The sequence below is a fragment of the Ascaphus truei genome, chromosome 17 (assembly GCF_040206685.1).
Source record: "Ascaphus truei isolate aAscTru1 chromosome 17, aAscTru1.hap1, whole genome shotgun sequence".
Classification (NCBI taxonomy): domain Eukaryota; kingdom Metazoa; phylum Chordata; class Amphibia; order Anura; family Ascaphidae; genus Ascaphus; species Ascaphus truei.
The window spans coordinates 5,335,283-5,355,116 of NC_134499.1; the positions used below are offsets into that span (position 1 = coordinate 5,335,283).

General features: G+C 56.3%; 1 protein-coding gene across 1 annotated transcript; it reads left to right on the forward strand.

Moving 5' to 3' along the window:
- Positions 1-205: 205 nt before the first annotated feature.
- On the forward strand, positions 206-13,264 carry LOC142467859 (natural cytotoxicity triggering receptor 3-like). Its single transcript, XM_075573767.1, has 7 exons — positions 206-480; positions 4,535-4,891; positions 5,836-5,946; positions 6,718-6,739; positions 6,851-6,885; positions 9,067-9,107; positions 11,902-13,264. The coding sequence occupies exons 1-7, from the start codon at positions 438-440 to the stop codon at positions 12,034-12,036; spliced, it is 744 nt and encodes a 247-aa protein (XP_075429882.1). The 5' UTR covers positions 206-437; the 3' UTR covers positions 12,037-13,264.
- Positions 13,265-19,834: the final 6,570 nt, after the last annotated feature.

Genomic DNA, 19,834 nt, shown 5'->3' on the forward strand with positions numbered 1-19,834 from the left:
CTCTGCACTACGACTATCCGATCTCTCCAACCCTAGACCACGGCAAGTACCACGACAAGTACCACGACCATTCTACCATCTCCTACCCTGACCCAGCTACACGATCTTCACTCTGCACTCCGGACTTGGTTGCTCAGTTGCAGGTCGGTGGTTACTAACATCCCCACCTCAGCCTCGCGGTCCTGTCCTGTTTGTGGTGAGCACTTGTGACAGACAAATATTGACGTGCTCATAGTACTTTTGTTCGCCAGGCACATGGTGAACAAAATGGACTCTCGACGCTGCATCTCCTGGAGACTTGTAACTTCTTTAATTTGGTCTCCGTTTCCCCGCTTCTCACCTCAGTGTGGCTGGAGCCTTATTACCAGTGACATCACTTCCTGAGGAAGCAGGAATCTGGCGCGGTCACCTCTCTCTCCTGCAGTGACAGCGACGTGATGGGAGGTGTGGGACTGCTGCTCATACTGGGAGCCCTGCAAGGTGAGAGCCGGGGAGAAGCATCGCAATAAGGCACTGGGGAGGGTTTTTCGTATGATGCCCGGTTATAATTACTAATATAATTATTATTACTACTATTATTATTATTATTATTATTATTATTATTAAATAAGGCACTTCAGTTCACTTGACAAAGACCACTGGCTTGAAACGTTGTGTTGTTTCTGGCTTAAATAAATTAGATAATTATTAAATCTATTGTGCCTTGCATTGCCCATTTCATTTATATACACACCCCAGCTCCTGCAGTGCCATGTGAATGGGTTATATACACACCCCAGCTCCTGCAGTGCCATGTGAATGGGTTATATACAGATCCCCCACCTCCTGCAGTGCCGTGTGAATGGGTTATATACACACCCCAGCTCCTGCAGTGCCATGTGAATGGGTTATATACAGATCCCCCACCTCCTGCAGTGCCGTGTGAATGGGTTATATACACACCCCACCTCCTGCAGTGCCATGTGAATGGGTTATATACAGATCCCCCACCTCCTGCAGTGCCGTGTGAATGGGTTATATACACATCCCCCCCACCTCCTGCAGTGCCATGTGAATGGGTTATATGCAGATCCCCCACCTCCTGCAGTGCCATGTGAATGGGTTATATACAGATCCCCCACCTCCTGCAGTGCCATGTGAATGGGTTATATACAGATCCCCCACCTCCTGCAGTGACATGTGAATGGGTTATATACAGATCCCCCACCTCCTGCAGTGCCATGTGAATGGGTTATATACAGATCCCCCACCTCCTGCAGTGCCATGTGAATGGGTTATATACAGATCCCCCACCTCCTGCAGTGCCATGTGAATGGGTTATATGCAGATCCCCCACCTCCTGCAGTGCCATGTGAATGGGTTATATGCAGATCCCCCACCTCCTGCAGTGCCATGTGAATGGGTTATATGCAGATCCCCCACCTCCTGCAGTGCCATGTGAATGGGTTATATACAGATCCCCCACCTCCTGCAGTGCCATGTGAATGGGTTATATACAGATCCCCCACCTCCTGCAGTGCCATGTGAATGGGTTATATACAGATCCCCCACCTCCTGCAGTGCCATGTGAATGGGTTATATGCAGATCCCCCACCTCCTGCAGTGCCATGTGAATGGGTTATATGCAGATCCCCCACCTCCTGCAGTGCCATGTGAATGGGTTATATACACCCCCCCCCACCTCCTGCAGTGCCATGTGAATGGGTTATATACAGATCCCCCACCTCCTGCAGTGCCGTGTGAATGGGTTATATACAGACCCCCCACCTCCTGCAGTGCCATGTGAATGGGTTATATACACACCCCACCTCCTGCAGTGCCATGTGAATGGGTTATATACACACCCCACCTCCTGCAGTGCCATGTGAATGGGTTATATACAGATCCCCCACCTCCTGCAGTGCCATGTGAATGGGTTACATACAGATCCCCCACCTCCTGCAGTGCCGTGTGAATGGGTTATATACAGATCCCCCACCTCCTGCAGTGCCGTGTGAATGGGTTATATACAGATCCCCCACCTCCTGCAGTGCCATGTGAATGGGTTATATACAGATCCCCCACCTCCTGCAGTGCCATGTGAATGGGTTATATACAGATCCCCCACCTCCTGCAGTGCCATGTGAATGGGTTATATACACACCCCACCTCCTGCAGTGCCATGTGAATGGGTTATATACAGATCCCCCACCTCCTGCAGTGCCATGTGAATGGGTTACATACAGATCCCCCACCTCCTGCAGTGCCGTGTGAATGGGTTATATACAGATCCCCCACCTCCTGCAGTGCCATGTGAATGGGTTATATACAGATCCCCCACCTCCTGCAGTGCCATGTGAATGGGTTATATACATATCCCCCACCTCCTGCAGTGCCATGTGAATGGGTTATATACAGATCCCCCACCTCCTGCAGTGCCATGTGAATGGGTTATATGCAGATCCCCCACCTCCTGCAGTGCCATGTGAATGGGTTATATGCAGATCCCCCACCTCCTGCAGTGCCATGTGAATGGGTTATATGCAGATCCCCCACCTCCTGCAGTGCCATGTGAATGGGTTATATGCAGATCCCCCACCTCCTGCAGTGCCATGTGAATGGGTTATATACAGATCCCCCACCTCCTGCAGTGCCATGTGAATGGGTTATATACAGATCCCCCACCTCCTGCAGTGCCATGTGAATGGGTTATATACAGATCCCCCACCTCCTGCAGTGCCATGTGAATGGGTTATATACACATCCCCCACCTCCTGCAGTGCCATGTGAATGGGTTATATACAGATCCCCCACCTCCTGCAGTGCCATGTGAATGGGTTATATACAGATCCCCCACCTCCTGCAGTGCCATGTGAATGGGTTATATACACCCCCCCCCCACCTCCTGCAGTGCCATGTGAATGGGTTATATACAGATCCCCCACCTCCTGCAGTGCCGTGTGAATGGGTTATATACAGATCCCCCACCTCCTGCAGTGCCATGTGAATGGGTTATATACACACCCCACCTCCTGCAGTGCCATGTGAATGGGTTATATACAGATCCCCCACCTCCTGCAGTGCCATGTGAATGGGTTACATACAGATCCCCCACCTCCTGCAGTGCCGTGTGAATGGGTTATATACAGATCCCCCACCTCCTGCAGTGCCGTGTGAATGGGTTATATACAGATCCCCCACCTCCTGCAGTGCCATGTGAATGGGTTATATACACACCCCACCTCCTGCAGTGCCATGTGAATGGGTTATATACAGATCCCCCACCTCCTGCAGTGCCATGTGAATGGGTTACATACAGATCCCCCACCTCCTGCAGTGCCGTGTGAATGGGTTATATACAGATCCCCCACCTCCTGCAGTGCCATGTGAATGGGTTATATACAGATCCCCCACCTCCTGCAGTGCCATGTGAATGGGTTATATACATATCCCCCACCTCCTGCAGTGCCATGTGAATGGGTTATATACAGATCCCCCACCTCCTGCAGTGCCGTGTGAATGGGTTATATACACACCCCACCTCCTGCAGTGACATGTGAATGGGTTATATACACATCCCCCACCTCCTGCAGTGCCATGTGAATGGGTTATATACAGATCCCCCACCTCCTGCAGTGCCGTGTGAATGGGTTATATACAGATCCCCCACCTCCTGCAGTGACATGTGAATGGGTTATATACACATCCCCCACCTCCTGCAGTGCCGTGTGAATGGGTTATATACAGATCCCCCACCTCCTGCAGTGCCATGTGAATGGGTTATATACAGATCCCCCACCTCCTGCAGTGCCGTGTGAATGGGTTATATACAGATCCCCCACCTCCTGCAGTGCCGTGTGAATGGGTTATATACAGATCCCCCACCTCCTGCAGTGCCATGTGAATGGGTTATATACATATCCCCCACCTCCTGCAGTGCCATGTGAATGTGTTATATACAGATCCCCCACCTCCTGCAGTGCCGTGTGAATGGGTTATATACAGATCCCCCACCTCCTACAGTGCCATGTGAATGGGTTATATACAGATCCCCCACCTCCTGCAGTGCCATGTGAATGGGTTATATACAGATCCCCCACCTCCTGCAGTGCCATGTGAATGGGTTATATACACCCCCCCCCCACCTCCTGCAGTGCCGTGTGAATGGGTTATATACAGATCCCCCACCTCCTGCAGTGCCGTGTGAATGGGTTATATACAGATCCCCCACCTCCTGCAGTGCTGTGTGAATGGGTTATATACAGATCCCCCACCTCCTGCAGTGCTGTGTGAATGGGTTATATACAGATCCCCCACCTCCTGCAGTGCTGTGTGAATGGGTTATATACAGATCCCCCACCTCCTGCAGTGCTGTGTGAATGGGTTATATACAGATCCCCCACCTCCTGCAGTGCCATGTGAATGGGTTATATACAGATCCCTCCCCCCTGCAGTGCTGTGTGAATGGGTTATATACAGATCCCCCACCTCCTGCAGTGCTGTGTGAATGGGTTATACTGTACACACCCCACTGACTGTGCTCTGTGTGTGACAGGGTTTCTCTCGCAGAAGATCCACGTATCCCAGATCCCTGCAGTGACCACCCCAGAGGGAAGCACCGTCACCTTACAGTGCGACTACACCCTGAGCAGCACAGAGAGGGCACGCCTCGGCTGGTACCGATGGTACAGACATGGGCTGGGCGGGCCTGAGGTCTCTGATACCAGTAAAGATTTCATGGGCAGAGTCTCCAGCGCAACTCAGAGCGATTTCATCCATAAGCGCTCGGCCGATATGAAGCTGCACCGAGTGATTCTCACGGACACCGGGATGTATGTCTGTCAGGTTACGTTCCAGGACAATGAGATAATATCAGGACACGGGGACGGGACATTCCTCAACGTGACCGCCGGTGAGATTCTTACCTGGGATCTGACTCCAGCGGAGACATGAAATACACGTTAGGAAGTGGGAAATATCCCCCATTTAAAACTGGAAAGAGCAAAAGTAAAACTGGATGGAGGTCAAATATAGGCCAAGGTCACGTGGGGCCTTTGTACAACATACATTAGATAAGACACACACACACACACACACACACACACACACACACACACACACACACACACACACACACACACACACACACAATAAACCACATGTCCGGCATTTACAGCTACAGTACCGTCCCACCCTGTATTGCACCTGTCCTTGTGTTTGGTCTCGTTTATATCCTTACATGTTTTCTTCTTTTCTCTTTTTGTCACCGTGAAGCTTTGAGTCCCACTGGGAGAAAAGCGCCATATAAATAAAGTTGTTATTATTATTAATATTATTAAAACACGCACAATTGACCAGAACGAGCCCCGAAATTCACTGACCTGCAGGACGGAGCAGCCAGGGAGGTCTCTTCCCACCCCCCATACCACCAAGAGAAAACTCTAACACAGTGGCGGCCACCTCCAGTCCTCAAGGGCCACCAATAGGCTTTAAGGATATCCCTGGCTGCATCAGTGCCTCAGTGAGCCAGCTGTGCTGAAGCAGCGATATCCTTAAACCTGCTGGTGGCCCTTGAGGACTGGAGATGGCCGCCCGGCCCCAATACATGGAACACCACACACACAGCAGGTTAAAAAATAGACACGTACATCAAGGTCACCCGTGTGGTAAGTGATACTCATCCAGTAATTATAGTATGGTGTGTAATATATTGGTATATTTGGGCATAACCAAATCACACACTTCCTAAACAATGTATCTATTGATTAATGTCACACGTGCTGATTACTATGTTTGTTTTCAGTGGGGCTGCTGCAGGGGTGGGGGGTTTTTTTACCATCTTTTTGGTGTCCTCAGCTGCACCAAACAATCCATCTGGGAATATCCTTCCTGTGTCTCTTGGCGTGGCAGCTGTGGTCCTGATAATATCCATCTCAGTGGCAGCTTATCTCTGTTACACCAAACCAGGTGAGGACGGCTTTATACCCAGTCTGGGAGTTGGGTCACCAATATAAGGATTATTACTCCGCACAGCGCAGGAAACCCCCGGAGAGTTCTCCCCCCAGTGAGAGGCCAGTCACAGCGCGCTGAGGCCCATATTCACTCAACGGTGCTAAGATTTATCATGCTATTCAAGTGAATGGGAGCTAAAGTTTAGCACTGTAGTGCAGGGGTGACCAACACCAGTCAAGGGCCACCAACAGGTCGGGTTTTAAGGATATTCCTGCTTCAGCACAGGTGGCTCACTCACTCCCAGTTTCAGCCCCAGTCTTCGATGGCCGTTGGTCGTCCCTTGGGAACCCCTGCTTTTGGTTAATCTGGGCATCAGTATTACACATACCCGGCATTTGTATACGTGCATGAAACACAACGATCAGCTTGAAAACACATTTGTCTCCATCCAAACTCAGCAGTCCTCGTGTGATCCGCGGGATCAGCGGGCCAGAAATCCTCTCATAATCCTGTTGTGGAAAACTTTGTTAGGAATGTTAAACCTGTGTATAATTTGTGTTTGTAAAGACACACACACACACACACACTTCTGTAACTATCAACCATTAAAAACATTGTGGTGAATTCACAGGTAAGATATAATATATATATAATATAAGAGAGAGATCAGTGTATCTCGAAAGCTCGCATAAATAAAAGCATTTTGTTAGCCACAGAACGGTATCGACTATTCATTTTTGATATATCTATCTCCTAACTTCTCTTCCTGGTTTCTCTTCTCTGCAGCTTCCTCTTACATGAGAGAAGTGTAAGTACGCCTCGCCCCCTCCCACATCTTGCAGGGTTTCCCCTTTATTTAGTTTTTTGAAGTTTCACTGCATTATTCTGCGGTTTCACTCGTCTTTCTGTTTCTCTGCAGGAGTCCTACAATCTACACTGACTTTACCACCCCAGGTAACATCAGACGCGCTCATTGCATTGGTAATCCTTTCTCACGGCCCCTGTCCCATACAGTAATAAGATGACTGTTTACCACCGTGGGACATTATTATATACTGTGATTATATGGGTGGAGCTACAGCCACTGGTCACTATGCGTTTGGAAAAAACAAAATATGGATAATAATCCAGGATTGAGGGTTTTTATTCTTTATATTTATCAGCTTCGTAAACAAACCTTCTCTCTCTCTATACATTCGGCAACGTGGAGCCTTTGTTCATTATGAAAAGAAAATATATTATAAACCAAGACATAAGCCGGGAATATCTGCGGGAAATTAGCTGCCGATAAGGAAGTTACTTAGTTACTTATCCCATTAAAAATGTAACCCGGGCTTTTTCCGAATACTTGTTTGTTTTTCATTGTTGGAACTGGGGTGAAGTCGCTTGCGCTATACCCCTGCCTCTCGCTCTATATACCCCTGCCTCTCGCTCTATATACCCCCACCTCTCGCTCTATTTACCCCGCCTCTCGCTCTATATACCCCCGCCTCTCGCTCTATTTACCCCGCCTCTCGCTCTGTATACCCCCGCCTCTCGCTCTATATACCCCCGCCTCTCGCTCTGTATACCCCCGCCTCTCGCTCTGTATACCCCCGCCTCTCGCTCTGTATACCCCCGCCTCTCGCTCTATATACCCCCGCCTCTCGCTCTATATACCCCCACCTCTCGCTCTGTATACCCCCGTCTCTCGCTCTATATACCCCCGCCTCTCGCTCTATATACCCCGCCTCTCGCTCTATATACCCCGTCTCTCGCTCTGTATACCCTCGTCTCTCGCTCTGTATACCCTCGTCTCTCGCTCTGTATACCCTCGCCTCTCGCTCTATATACCCCCCGCCTCTCGCTCTGTATACCCCCGCCTCTCGCTCTGTATACCCCCGCCTCTGGCTCTATATACCCTCGTCTTTCGCTCTATATACCCTCGTCTCTCGCTCTATATACCCTCGTCTCTCGCTCTATATACCCTCGTCTCTCGCTCTATATACCCTCGTCTCTCGCTCTGTATACCCCCGCCTCTCGCTCTGTATACCCCCGCCTCTTGCTCTGTATACCCCCGCCCTCGCTCTGTATACCCCCGCCTCTCGCTCTGTATACCCCCGCCTCTCGCTCTGTATACCCTCGTCTCTCGCTCTGTATACCCTCGTCTCTCGCTCTGTATACCCTCGTCTCTCGCTCTGTATACCCTCGTCTCTCGCTCTGTATACCCCCGCCTCTCGCTCTGTATACCCCCGCCTCTCGCTCTGTATACCCTCGTCTCTCGCTCTATATACCCTCGTCTCTCGCTCTATATACCCCCGCCTCTCGCTCTGTATACCCCCGCCTCTCGCTCTGTATACCCCCGCCTCTCGCTCTTTATACCCCCGCCTCTCGCTCTATATACCCCCCGCCTCTCGCTCTATATACCCCCCGCCTCTCGCTCTGTATACCCCCGCCTCTCGCTCTGTATACCCCCGCCTCTCGCTCTGTATACCCCCGCCTCTCTCTATATACCCTCGTCTCTCGCTCTATATACCCTCGTCTCTCGCTCTATATACCCTCGTCTCTCGCTCTGTATACCCCCGCCTCTCGCTCTGTATACCCTCGCCTCTCGCTCTGTATACCCTCGTCTCTCGCTCTGCATACTCCCGTCTCTCGCTCTGCATACCCCTGTCTCTCTCTCTGCATACCCCCGCCTCTCGCTCTGCATACCCCCGGCTCTCGCTCTGCATACCCCCGTCTCTCGCTCTGCATACCCCGTCTCTCGCTCTGCATAACCCCGTCTCTCGCTCTGCATACCCCCGTCTCTCGTTCTGCATACCCCAGTCTCTCGCTCCGTACCCCCGTCTCTCGCTCCGTACCCCCGTCTCTCACTCCGTACCCCCGTCTCTCGCTCCGTGCCCCCGTCTCTCGCTCCGTGTCCCCGTCTCTCGCTCCGTACCCTCGTCTCTCGCTCCGTACCCTCGTCTCTCGCTCTGTACCAGCGTCTCTCGCTCTGTACCAGCATCTCGTTCTATACCCCCGTCTCTCGCTCTTCAGGAGAAAGCCGGGAGATATTTTGTGTGAGCGATTTATCCCTTTACTGACCCGTGGGTGTTTGCAAGGCCACAGGGGCATTTAAACCCATTTATATTTTGTCCCTTTTTCCCCTTTAAGCAACAAGAAAGGACGGCGTTCAAAGTCCAACATCACAGCAGGTGCAGTACTGTGTATTTATTACTGCCTGACAGACAGGTCTGAGCACACTATACAGAGTATCTCATCTTCCTGATATACCACACTCATACTATAGAGCAGCGTTTCCCAAATGGTGGGTCGCGACCCGGCACCGGGCCACGGCACCAAAATTGCCGGGTCGCAGCAAGGCTGGCCGCGCGGTGTCTCCCGTCCCCCCCGCTCAAGTTAAAAAAATTGGCGCCGATTCCCCCCGCGGTCCCACGCGCTTGCGCAGGGCAAGCAGGGCCCGCTCCCTTCCTCCCCCCCCCCGCTCCCAACGTGGGACAGAGGAGGAAGTACCAGCTCCTCTGCGGCCCACACGTTACGTGGGACGGAGGGGGAAGTACTAGCTCCTACTGCGGCCCGCTTCCCCCCGCGGCCAGCTTCCCGAGCCCACCTCCCGTGCCCCCAAGCCCACCTCCCATCCCGGGCAGCAGGGGATATCGGGGGCAGCAGGGGAAAGCGTCCGGCGGCAAGGTAAGTCACCCCACCCAGTCACTGCCTGTCACCTAAGTGTCCCTGGCCCCCTCCCACCCACCCAAGTGTCCCTGGCCCCATCCCTCCCAAGCAAGTGTCCCTGGCCCCCTCCCTCCCACCCAAGTGTCCCTGGCCCCCTCCCTCCCACCCAAGTGTCCCTGCCCCCCTCCTTCCCACCCAAGTGTCCCTGGCCCCCTCCGTCCCATCCACCTAAGTGTCCCTGGACCCCTCCCTCCCATCAACCTAAGTGTCCCTGGACCCCTCCCTCCCATCCACCCAAGTGTCCCTGGCCCCCTCCCTCCCTCCCATCCACCCAAGTGTCCCTGGCCCCCTCCCTCCCATCCACCCAAGAGTCCCTGGCACCCTCCCTCCCTCCCATCCACCCAAGTGTCCCTGGCCCCCTCCCTCCCTCCCATCCACCCAAGTGTCCCTGGCCCCCTCCCTCCCTCCCATCCACCCAAGTGTCCCTGGCCCCCTCCCTCCCTCCCATCCACCCAAGTGTCCCTGGCCCCCTCCCTCCCATCCACCCAAGTGTCCCTGGCCCCCTCCCTCCCTCCCATCCACCCAAGTGTCCCTGACCCCTCCCTCCCTCCCATCCACCCAAGTGTCCCTGGCCCCCTCCCTCCCATCCACCCAAGTGTCCCTGGCCCCCTCCCTCCCATCCACCCAAGTGTCCCTGGCCCCCCCTCCCACCCACCCACCCAAGTGTCCCTGGCCCCCCCTCCCACCCAAGTGTCCCTGGCCCCCCCTCCCTCCCATCCACCCAAGTGTCCCTGGCCCCCTCCCTCCCATCCACCCAAGTGTCCCTGGCCCCCTCCCTCCCATCCACCCAAGTGTCCCTGCCCCCCCCCCCTCCACCCAAGTGTCCCTGCCCCCCCCCTCCCACCCAAGTGTCCCTGGCCCTCCCCCTCTCACCCAAGTGTCCCTGCCCCCCCCCCCCTCCAGTCACTCACATCCGTCGTTGCCTGTAATTCACTGTTTGTGTTTGTGTACATATAGGGGAGAGCGAGTGGCTGTGTGTGTGTGTGTGTGTGTGTGTATCAATTGGTAGTGTAGGGGGAGTGAACCCCAAATGTCCGGTGCTACAAACGTACACAATAAGGCTGGTACAGTAGAAAATCTCTGATATGCATGTAGAATAGTTGACTACTAGGCGGGCATAAATGTCCCGCACAGAGGGGAGAAAATGAATGAAAGCCAGGCTCCGGCAGATAACAGTATCAAGTATAACCTGGGTGGGGGGCTAGTACACAGGGAAAACCGAGACCAGAGAAGGAGCAACCGCAAGGCTACCCCTCTCGAGTACTCACGCTGGAGATGCCTGCTGCCCTTACCCGACCCGGTCTCTTCACCGCGTGTGCCTGGTTGATCCCGTCTCCTCGGGTGTCGCGGTAGCGTCTGACGTCATCACCGAGGGCCGTCGGCTATGCGACTGACGTGTGGAGGGAAATGCTGCGTCTCAGCAATCCTGTATCTCCGTGAGCAGGCAGAGTTTGAAGATAGAGGTCTGCTCACCAGGGGGAGGAAAACCTTGAGGCTCAGCTCCCAGCTACGCGTAGTAGTCTGCGTGCTCCACACCGATAGTAGCAGAAATATAGAGTGTAGTTGATGGGTGGTCACAGCCTCAGGAACTCAGCCAAATGCAATTTGAATAAAAGCAATTTTATTGCACTGTAGTGCTGCACATCACATCACAGAGAACACCTCTGACGCGTTTCGTTCCGTACAGGAACTTTATCAAAGAGTGTGTGTGTATCAGTATCAGTGTGTGTGTGTGTGTGTGTGTGTGTGTGTGTATCAGTATCAGTGTGTGTGTGTGTGTGTGTGTGTGTGTGTGTAGCAGTGTCTCTGTGTGGCTGTGTGTGTGTATCAGTGGCTGTGTGTGTGTGTGTATCAGTGGTTGTGTGTGTGTGTGTGTCTGTGCAGGCCCTATAGGCCAGTATAGACGGTAATTTTTTTTAGTGGGTCACGAAGGAGAAGTTCAAAAATAACCGGGTCACGGAAAAAAAAGTTTGGGAAACCCTGCTATAGAGAGTATCTCATCTTCCTGATATACCACACTCATACTATACAGAGTATCTCATCTTCCTGATATACCACACTCTCACTGCAGAGTATCACATCTCCTCCCTGATATATCACTCTCGCACTGCATAGTCTCACAGCCACTCTCTAATAGAAGGATATAATGTGACAGGCAGACCCGCATGGTATTGTCAGCATGTTCCCCATAGACTTGTCACCCTGCCGGCCGCTCCAGCACCGTGTAGTGAATAGATAATTTGCTATATTTTGCAGCCGCTGCAGAGCTCAGAGGACGGTCACTACAGCCTGAAAAACCTCGAGTACACGTATCTGGGATGTCAAGAGAACAGCAAAAAGCCAACTCTCCAACAGAATGCGGAACTGGATCTGTACAGCGAGATACCATAACCGGGCAGGGGGACACCGCCAGACAATGTATATTTACATAATAGGAGCGGTTCTGTACAGCGAGATACAATAACCGGGCAGGTGGACAACGCCAGACAATGTATATTTACACAATAGGAGCGGTTCTGTACAGCGAGATACAATAACCGGGCAGGTGGACACCGACAGACAATGTATATTTACACAATAGGAGCGGTTCTGTACAGCGAGATACCATAACCGGGCAGGGGGACACCGCCAGACAATGTATATTTACACAATAGGAGCGGTTCTGTACAGGGAGATACAATAACCGGGCAGGGGGACACCGCCAGACAATGTATATTTACACAATAGGAGCGGTTCTGTACAGCGAGATACAATAACCGGGCAGGGGGACACCGCCAGACAATGTATATTTACATAATAGGAGCGGTTCTGTACAGCGAGATACAATAACCGGGCAGGGGGACACCGCCAGACAATGTATATTTACACAATAGGAGCGGCTCTGTACAGCGAGATACAATAACCGGGCAGGGGGACACCGCCAGACAATGTATATTTACACAATAGGAGCGGTTCTATATTCCTATCAGCGCTACGGTGCAGAAACGTCATTTATCCGTACACTAGGCCATCAGTGCGTGCGCTAATTACACATTCTCTCCATGACTCCGCGCTGTACCCTGCAGCAGCAGGAAGAACACGGAGCTCCCAGCTCCGATAAGTAGCTGAGGAAAACCAGAATATCAACCCAAGCTAATGACCCACTGTGCAAACAGAAGACAGGTGGGATAAAAATGAATCAGAAAGGTGAGGGACACGCGCTTTGTCGGAGGTCAGTGGGGCACATACTGATACTGGTTTATAACGTTACACAGCATTTTGTAAACCAGGGGTGGTCAACTCCGGTCCTCGAGGGCCACCAACAGGTCTAGTTTTCAGGATATTCCTGCTCCAGCACAGGTGGCTCAATCAGTGGCTCAGTCGAAGTCATCAGCCTCATGTACAAAAGTGTAAATCTTCACACGTAAACTCACACCACATCGCAGTGTTGCAGGAAACCTTGCTCAACGCCTCAGGCCCATATTCACAAAACGGTGCTATGTTTTAGCCCGTCTGAGCCCCCAGACATATGAACGGGGGTAAAAGCGTGCTAAAGCTGAGCACCCTTTTTGGATCTGGATCTGGGGAGAGCAAAATAAAATGTTTGTGATTCTGACTCTTCTGCCTTTCACGAATAAAATAGTTGAAGACACTTTTTTAAGTTTGTACATTTTTTGTAGACGAGTGGAGGAGTCAAATTTAAAAAAAAAAGGTAGATATCACCGAAAATCAAAGCTGCTTTAAACAAACGGAGCACTTATGAATTTCAATTCTTCTCAGCAGTAATGAAATATCCCAGGATTAGTAAAAACACTATTTTAAAAAGAAAAATAGAAGGCAGCTTTTACTTTTCTTGAAAAAAAAAATACAATGACAAAAAAGTCTGATTTACTGTTCAAATTTCTCATCTTCCAAGAGAATTTAAAACCAGATGGACTTGCACTCAATTGTCCAGGAGAAGGGGGCGGGAGAGAGGCGTCAGTAAGAAGACGGGGCGGGAGAGAGGCGTCAGTGAGGAGACGGGGCGGGAGAGAGGCGTCAGTGAGGAGACGGGGCGGGAGAAAGGCGTCAGTGAGCAGACGGGGTGGGAGAGAGGCGTCAGTGAGGAGACGGGGTGGGAGAGAGGCGTCTGAGGAGACGGGGCGGGAGAAAGGCGTCTGAGGAGACGGGGCGGGAGAGAGACGTCAGTGAGGAGACGGGGCGGGAGAGAGGCGTCAGTGAGGAGACGGGGCGGGAGAGAGGCGTCAGTGAGGAGACAGGGTGGGAGAGAGGCGTCAGTGAGGAGACGGGGCGGGAGAGAGGCGTCAGTGAGGAGACAGGGTGGGAGAGAGGCGTCAGTGAGGAGACGGGGTGGGAGAGAGGCGTCAGTGAGGAGACGGGGCGGGAGAGAGACGTCAGTGAGGAGACGGGGTGGGAGAGAGGCGTCAGTGAGCAGACGGGGTGGGAGAGAGGCGTCAGTGAGAAGACTTGGCGGGAGAGAGGCGTCAGTGAGCAGACGGAGCGAGAGAGAGGCGTCAGTGAGAAGACCGGGCGGGAGAGAGGCGTCAGCGAGGAGACGGGGCGGGAGAGAGGCGTCAGTGAGGAGACGGGGCGGGAGAGAGGCGTCAGTGAGGAGACAGGGCGGGAGAGAGGCGTCAGTGAGGAGACGGAGCGGGAGAGAGGCGTCAGTGAGCAGACGGGGCGAGAGAGAGGCGTCAGTGAGGAGACGGGGCGGGAGAGAGGCGTCAGTGAGGAGACGGGGCGGGAGAGACGCGTCAGTGAGGAGACGGGCGGGAGAGAGATGTCAGTGAGCAGACGGAGCGGGAGAGAGACGTCAGTGAGGAGACGGGGCGGGAGACACGGGTCAGTGAGGAGACGGAGTGGGAGAGAGACGTCAGTGAGGAGACAGAGCGAGAGAGACATGTCAGTGAGGAAACGGAGCGACAGAGAGATGTCAGTGAGGAGACGGGGCGGGAGAGAGGCGTCAGTGAGGAGACGGGGTGGGAGAGAGACGTCAGTGAGGAGACGGGCGGGACAGAGACGGGTCAGTGAGGAGACGGAGCGGGAGAGAGATGTCAGTGAGGAGACGGAGCGGGAGAGAGACGTCAGTGAGGAGACGGAGCGAGAGAGAGGCGTCAGAGAGGAGACGGGGTGGGAGAGATGCGTCAGTGAGGAGACGGGGCGGGAGAGAGGCGTCAGTGAGGAGACGGGGCGGGAGAGAGGCGTCAGTGAGGAGACGGGGCGGGAGAAAGGCGTCAGTGAGCAGACGGGGTGGGAGAGAGGCGTCAGTGAGGAGACGGGGTGGGAGAGAGGCGTCTGAGGAGACGGGGCGGGAGAGAGGCGTCTGAGGAGACGGGGCGGGAGAGAGACGTCAGTGAGGAGACGGGGCGGGAGAGAGGCGTCAGTGAGGAGACGGGGCGGGAGAGAGGCGTCAGTGAGGAGACAGGGTGGGAGAGAGGCGTCAGTGAGGAGACGGGGCGGGAGAGAGGCGTCAGTGAGGAGACAGGGTGGGAGAGAGGCGTCAGTGAGGAGACGGGGTGGGAGAGAGGCGTCAGTGAGGAGACGGGGCGGGAGAGAGACGTCAGTGAGGAGACGGGGTGGGAGAGAGGCGTCAGTGAGCAGACGGGGTGGGAGAGAGGCGTCAGTGAGAAGACTTGGCGGGAGAGAGGCGTCAGTGAGCAGACGGAGCGAGAGAGAGGCGTCAGTGAGAAGACCGGGCGGGAGAGAGGCGTCAGCGAGGAGACGGGGCGGGAGAGAGGCGTCAGTGAGGAGACGGGGCGGGAGAGAGGCGTCAGTGAGGAGACAGGGCGGGAGAGAGGCGTCAGTGAGGAGACGGAGCGGGAGAGAGGCGTCAGTGAGCAGACGGGGCGAGAGAGAGGCGTCAGTGAGGAGACGGGGCGGGAGAGAGGCGTCAGTGAGGAGACGGGGCGGGAGAGACGCGTCAGTGAGGAGACGGGCGGGAGAGAGATGTCAGTGAGCAGACGGAGCGGGAGAGAGACGTCAGTGAGGAGACGGGGCGGGAGACACGGGTCAGTGAGGAGACGGAGTGGGAGAGAGACGTCAGTGAGGAGACAGAGCGAGAGAGACATGTCAGTGAGGAAACGGAGCGACAGAGAGATGTCAGTGAGGAGACGGGGCGGGAGAGAGGCGTCAGTGAGGAGACGGGGTGGGAGAGAGACGTCAGTGAGGAGACGGGCGGGACAGAGACGGGTCAGTGAGGAGACGGAGCGGGAGAGAGATGTCAGTGAGGAGACGGAGCGGGAGAGAGACGTCAGTGAGGAGACGGAGCGAGAGAGAGGCGTCAGAGAGGAGACGGGGTGGGAGAGATGCGTCAGTGAGGAGACGGGGCGGGAGAGAGGCGTCAGTGAGGAGACAGAGCGGGAGAGAGGCGTCAGTGAGGAGACGGAGCGGGACAGAGGCGTTAGTGAGGAGACAGGGTGGGAGAGAGGCGTCAGTGAGGAGACGGGGCGGGAGAGAGGCGTCAGTGAGGAGACAGGGTGGGAGAGAGGCGTCAGTGAGGAGACGGGGTGGGAGAGAGGCGTCTGAGGAGACGGGGCGGGAGAGAGACGTCAGTGAGGAGACGGGGCGGGAGAGAGGCGTCAGTGAGGAGACGGGGCGGGAGAGAGGCGTCAGTGAGGAGACAGGGTGGGAGAGAGGCGTCAGTGAGGAGACGGGGCGGGAGAGAGGCGTCAGTGAGGAGACAGGGTGGGAGAGAGGCGTCAGTGAGGAGACGGGGTGGGAGAGAGGCGTCAGTGAGGAGACGGGGCGGGAGAGAGACGTCAGTGAGGAGACGGGGCGGGAGAGAGGCGTCAGTGAGGAGACGGGGCGGGAGAGAGGCGTCAGTGAGAAGACGGAGCGGGAGAGAGGCGTCAGTGAGGAGACGGGGCAGGAGAGAGGCGTCAGTGACGAGACGGGGCGGGAGAGAGGCGTCAGTGAGCAGATGGTGTGGGAGAGAGGCGTCAGCAAGGAGACGAGGGTGGAGAGAGGAGATGGGGCGGAGACAGGCGTCAGCAAGGAGAGGGGGCGGGAGAGAGGCGTCAGTGAGCAGACGGAGCGAGAGAGAGGCGTCAGTGAGGAGACGGGGCGGGAGAGAGGCGTCAGTGAGGAGACGGGGCGGGAGAGAGACATCAGTGAGGAGACGGGGTGGGAGAGGCGTCAGTGAGGAGACGGGGCGGGAGAGGCGTCAGTGAGGAGACGTGGGAGAGGCATCAGTGAGGAGACGGGGCGGGAGAGAGGCGTCAGTGAGGAGACGGGGCGGGAGAGAGGCATCAGTGAGGAGACGGGGCGGGAGAGAGGCGTCAGTGAGGAGACGGGGCGGGAGAGAGGCGTCAGTGAGGAGACGGGGCGGGAGAGAGATGTCAGTGAGCAGACGGAGCGGGAGAGAGACGTCAGTGAGGAGACGGGGCGGGAGACACGGGTCAGTGAGGAGACGGAGTGGGAGAGAGACGTCAGTGAGGAGACAGAGCGAGAGAGAGATGTCAGTGAGGAAACGGAGCGACAGAGAGACGTCAGTGAGGAGACGGGGCGGGAGAGAGGCGTCAGTGAGGAGACGGGGCGGGAGAGAGACGTCAGTGAGGAGACGGGCGGGACAGAGACGGGTCAGTGAGGAGACGGAGCGGGAGAGAGATGTCAGTGAGGAGACGGAGCGGGAGAGAGACGTCAGTGAGGAGACGGAGCGAGAGAGAGGCGTCAGAGAGGAGACGGGGTGGGAGAGAGGCGTCAGTGAGGAGACGGGGCGGGAGAGAGGCGTCAGTGAGGAGACAGAGCGGGAGAGAGGCGTCAGTGAGGAGACGGAGCGGGACAGAGGCGTCAGTGAGGAGACGGAGCGGGAGAGAGGCGTCAGTGAGGAGACGGGGCGGGAGGGAGGCATCAGTGAGGAGACGGAGAGGGAGAGACGCGTCAGTGAGAGGGGGCGGGAGAGAGGCGTCAGCGAGGTGACGGGGCAGGAGAGAGGCGTCAGTGAGGAGACGGAGCGGGAGAGAGGCGTCAGTGAGGAGACGGGGCGGGAGAGAGGCGTCAGTGAGGAGACGGAGCGGGAGAGGTGTCAGTGCGGAGACGGAGTGGGAGAGACGGGTCAGTGAGGAGACGGGGCGGGAGAGAGGCGTCAGTGAGGAAATGGGGCGGGAGAGAGGCGTCAGTGAGGAGACGGGATGGGAGAGAGGTGTCAGTGAGAAGACCGGGTGGGAGAGAGGTGTCAGTGAGGAGACGGAGCGGGAGAGAGGCGTCAGTGAGGAGACGGGGCGGGAGAGAGGCGTCAGTGAGGAGACGGAGCGGGAGAGAGGCATCAGTAAGGAGACGGGGCGGGAGAGACGCGTCAGTGAGGAGACGGGGCGGGAGAGAGGCGTCAGTGAGATGGGGCGGGAGAGACGCGTCAGTGAGGAGACGGAGCGGGAGAGAGGCGTCAGTGAGGAGACGGAGCGGGAGAGACGGGTCAGTGAGGAGACGGAGCGGGAGGGAGGCATCAGTGAGGAGACGGAGAGGGAGAGACGCGTCAGTGAGAGGGGGCGGGAGAGAGGCGTCAGCGAGGTGACGGGGCAGGAGAGAGGCGTCAGTGAGGAGACGGAGCGGGAGAGAGGCGTCAGTGAGGAGACGGGGCGGGAGAGAGGCGTCAGTGAGGAGACGGAGCGGGAGAGGTGTCAGTGCGGAGACGGAGTGGGAGAGACGGGTCAGTGAGGAGACGGGGCGGGAGAGAGGCGTCAGAGAGGAAATGGGGCGGGAGAGAGGCGTCAGTGAGGAGACGGGATGGGAGAGAGGTGTCAGTGAGAAGACCGGGTGGGAGAGAGGTGTCAGTGAGGAGACGGAGTGGGAGAGAGGCGTCAGTGAGGAGACGGGGCGGGAGAGAGGCGTCAGTGAGGAGACGGAGCGGGAGAGAGGCATCAGTAAGGAGACGGGGCGGGAGAGACGCGTCAGTGAGGAGACGGGGCGGGAGAGAGGCGTCAGTGAGATGGGGCGGGAGAGACGCGTCAGTGAGGAGACGGAGCGGGAGAGAGGCGTCAGTGAGGAGACGGAGCGGGAGAGACGGGTCAGTGAGGAGACGGAGCGGGAGAGAGACGTCAGTGAGATGGGGCGGGAGAGACGCGTCAGGCTGCGGTCCCAGTCACTGCTAAAGCGCACACCGAGGTGTGCGCTGTGCATGTAAGCACCGCCTCTCAATGGGGCTGGGTCCAGTACTCACCTTCCCGCTGAAGGTGCAGCCGCGCCGTGCTCGCAGTTTTTTTTAAACTCAATGGAATTGCGTTCAGAACTGGCGACGGAGGCATGGCCACGCCCCCGCCAGCGGTTCACCCAATGAGGGCGAACCAGCCGCATGAGGTCATGACCACACCACCCCGCAAAACCCCGACCACACCCCTCCCTCGTCGCTATCTCCCTCTCTCCCTGAAGACCGCAGATCGCGGGTAGCGCTGTGCACGCACCGCCCCCCCCCGCCGGGCGCGCATGTCACAGTGATCACTGGGACTGCAGCCTCAGTGAGGAGACGGGGCGGGAGAGAGGCGTCAGTGAGGAGACGTGCAGGAGAGAGGTGTCAGCGGGGAGACGTGCAGGAGAGAGGTGTCAGCGGGGAGACGGGGCAGGAGAGAGGTGTCAGCGGGGAGACGGGGCAGGAGAGAGGTGTCAGCGGGGAGACGGGGCAGGAGAGAGGTGTCAGCGGGGAGACGGGGCAGGAGAGAGGTGTCAGCGGGGAGACGGGGCAGGAGAGAGGTGTCAGCGGGGAGACGGGGCAGGAGAGAGGTGTCAGTGGGGAGACGGGGCAGGAGAGAGGTGTCAGCGGGGAGACAGGGCAGGAGAGGTGTCAGCGGGGAGACGGGGCAGGAGAGGACTCAGCGGAGAGACGATGCAGGAGCGAGGTGTCAGCTGGGAGACGGGGCAGGAGAGAGGTGTAAGCGGGGAGACGGTGCAGGAGAGAGGTGTCAGCGGGGAGACGGTGCAGGAGAGAGGTGTCAGCGGGGAGACGGGGCAGGAGAGAGGTGTAAGAGGGGAGACGGGGCAGGAGAGAGGTGTCAGCGAGGAGACGGGGCAGGAGAGAGGTGTCAGCGGGGAGACGGGGCAGGAGAGAGGTGTAAGAGGGGAGACGGGGCAGGAGAGAGGTGTCAGTGGGGAGACGGGGCAGGAGAGAGGTGTCAGTGGGGAGACAGGACAGGAGAGAGGTGTCAGCGGGGAGATGGGGCAGGAGAGGTGTCAGCGGGGAGACGGGGCAGGAGAGGAGTCAGCGGAGAGACGATGCAGGAGC

Coding starts and splice junctions, on each gene's coding strand:
- LOC142467859 (XM_075573767.1), top strand. CDS start 438: ATGGGAGGTGTGGGACTGCTGCTCATACTGGGAGCCCTGCAAG. Junction 481..4,534: donor CATACTGGGAGCCCTGCAAG/GTGAGAGCCGGG, acceptor TGTGTGTGACAG/GGTTTCTCTCGCAGAAGATC. Junction 6,740..6,850: donor TCCTCTTACATGAGAGAAGT/GTAAGTACGCCT, acceptor GTTTCTCTGCAG/GAGTCCTACAATCTACACTG.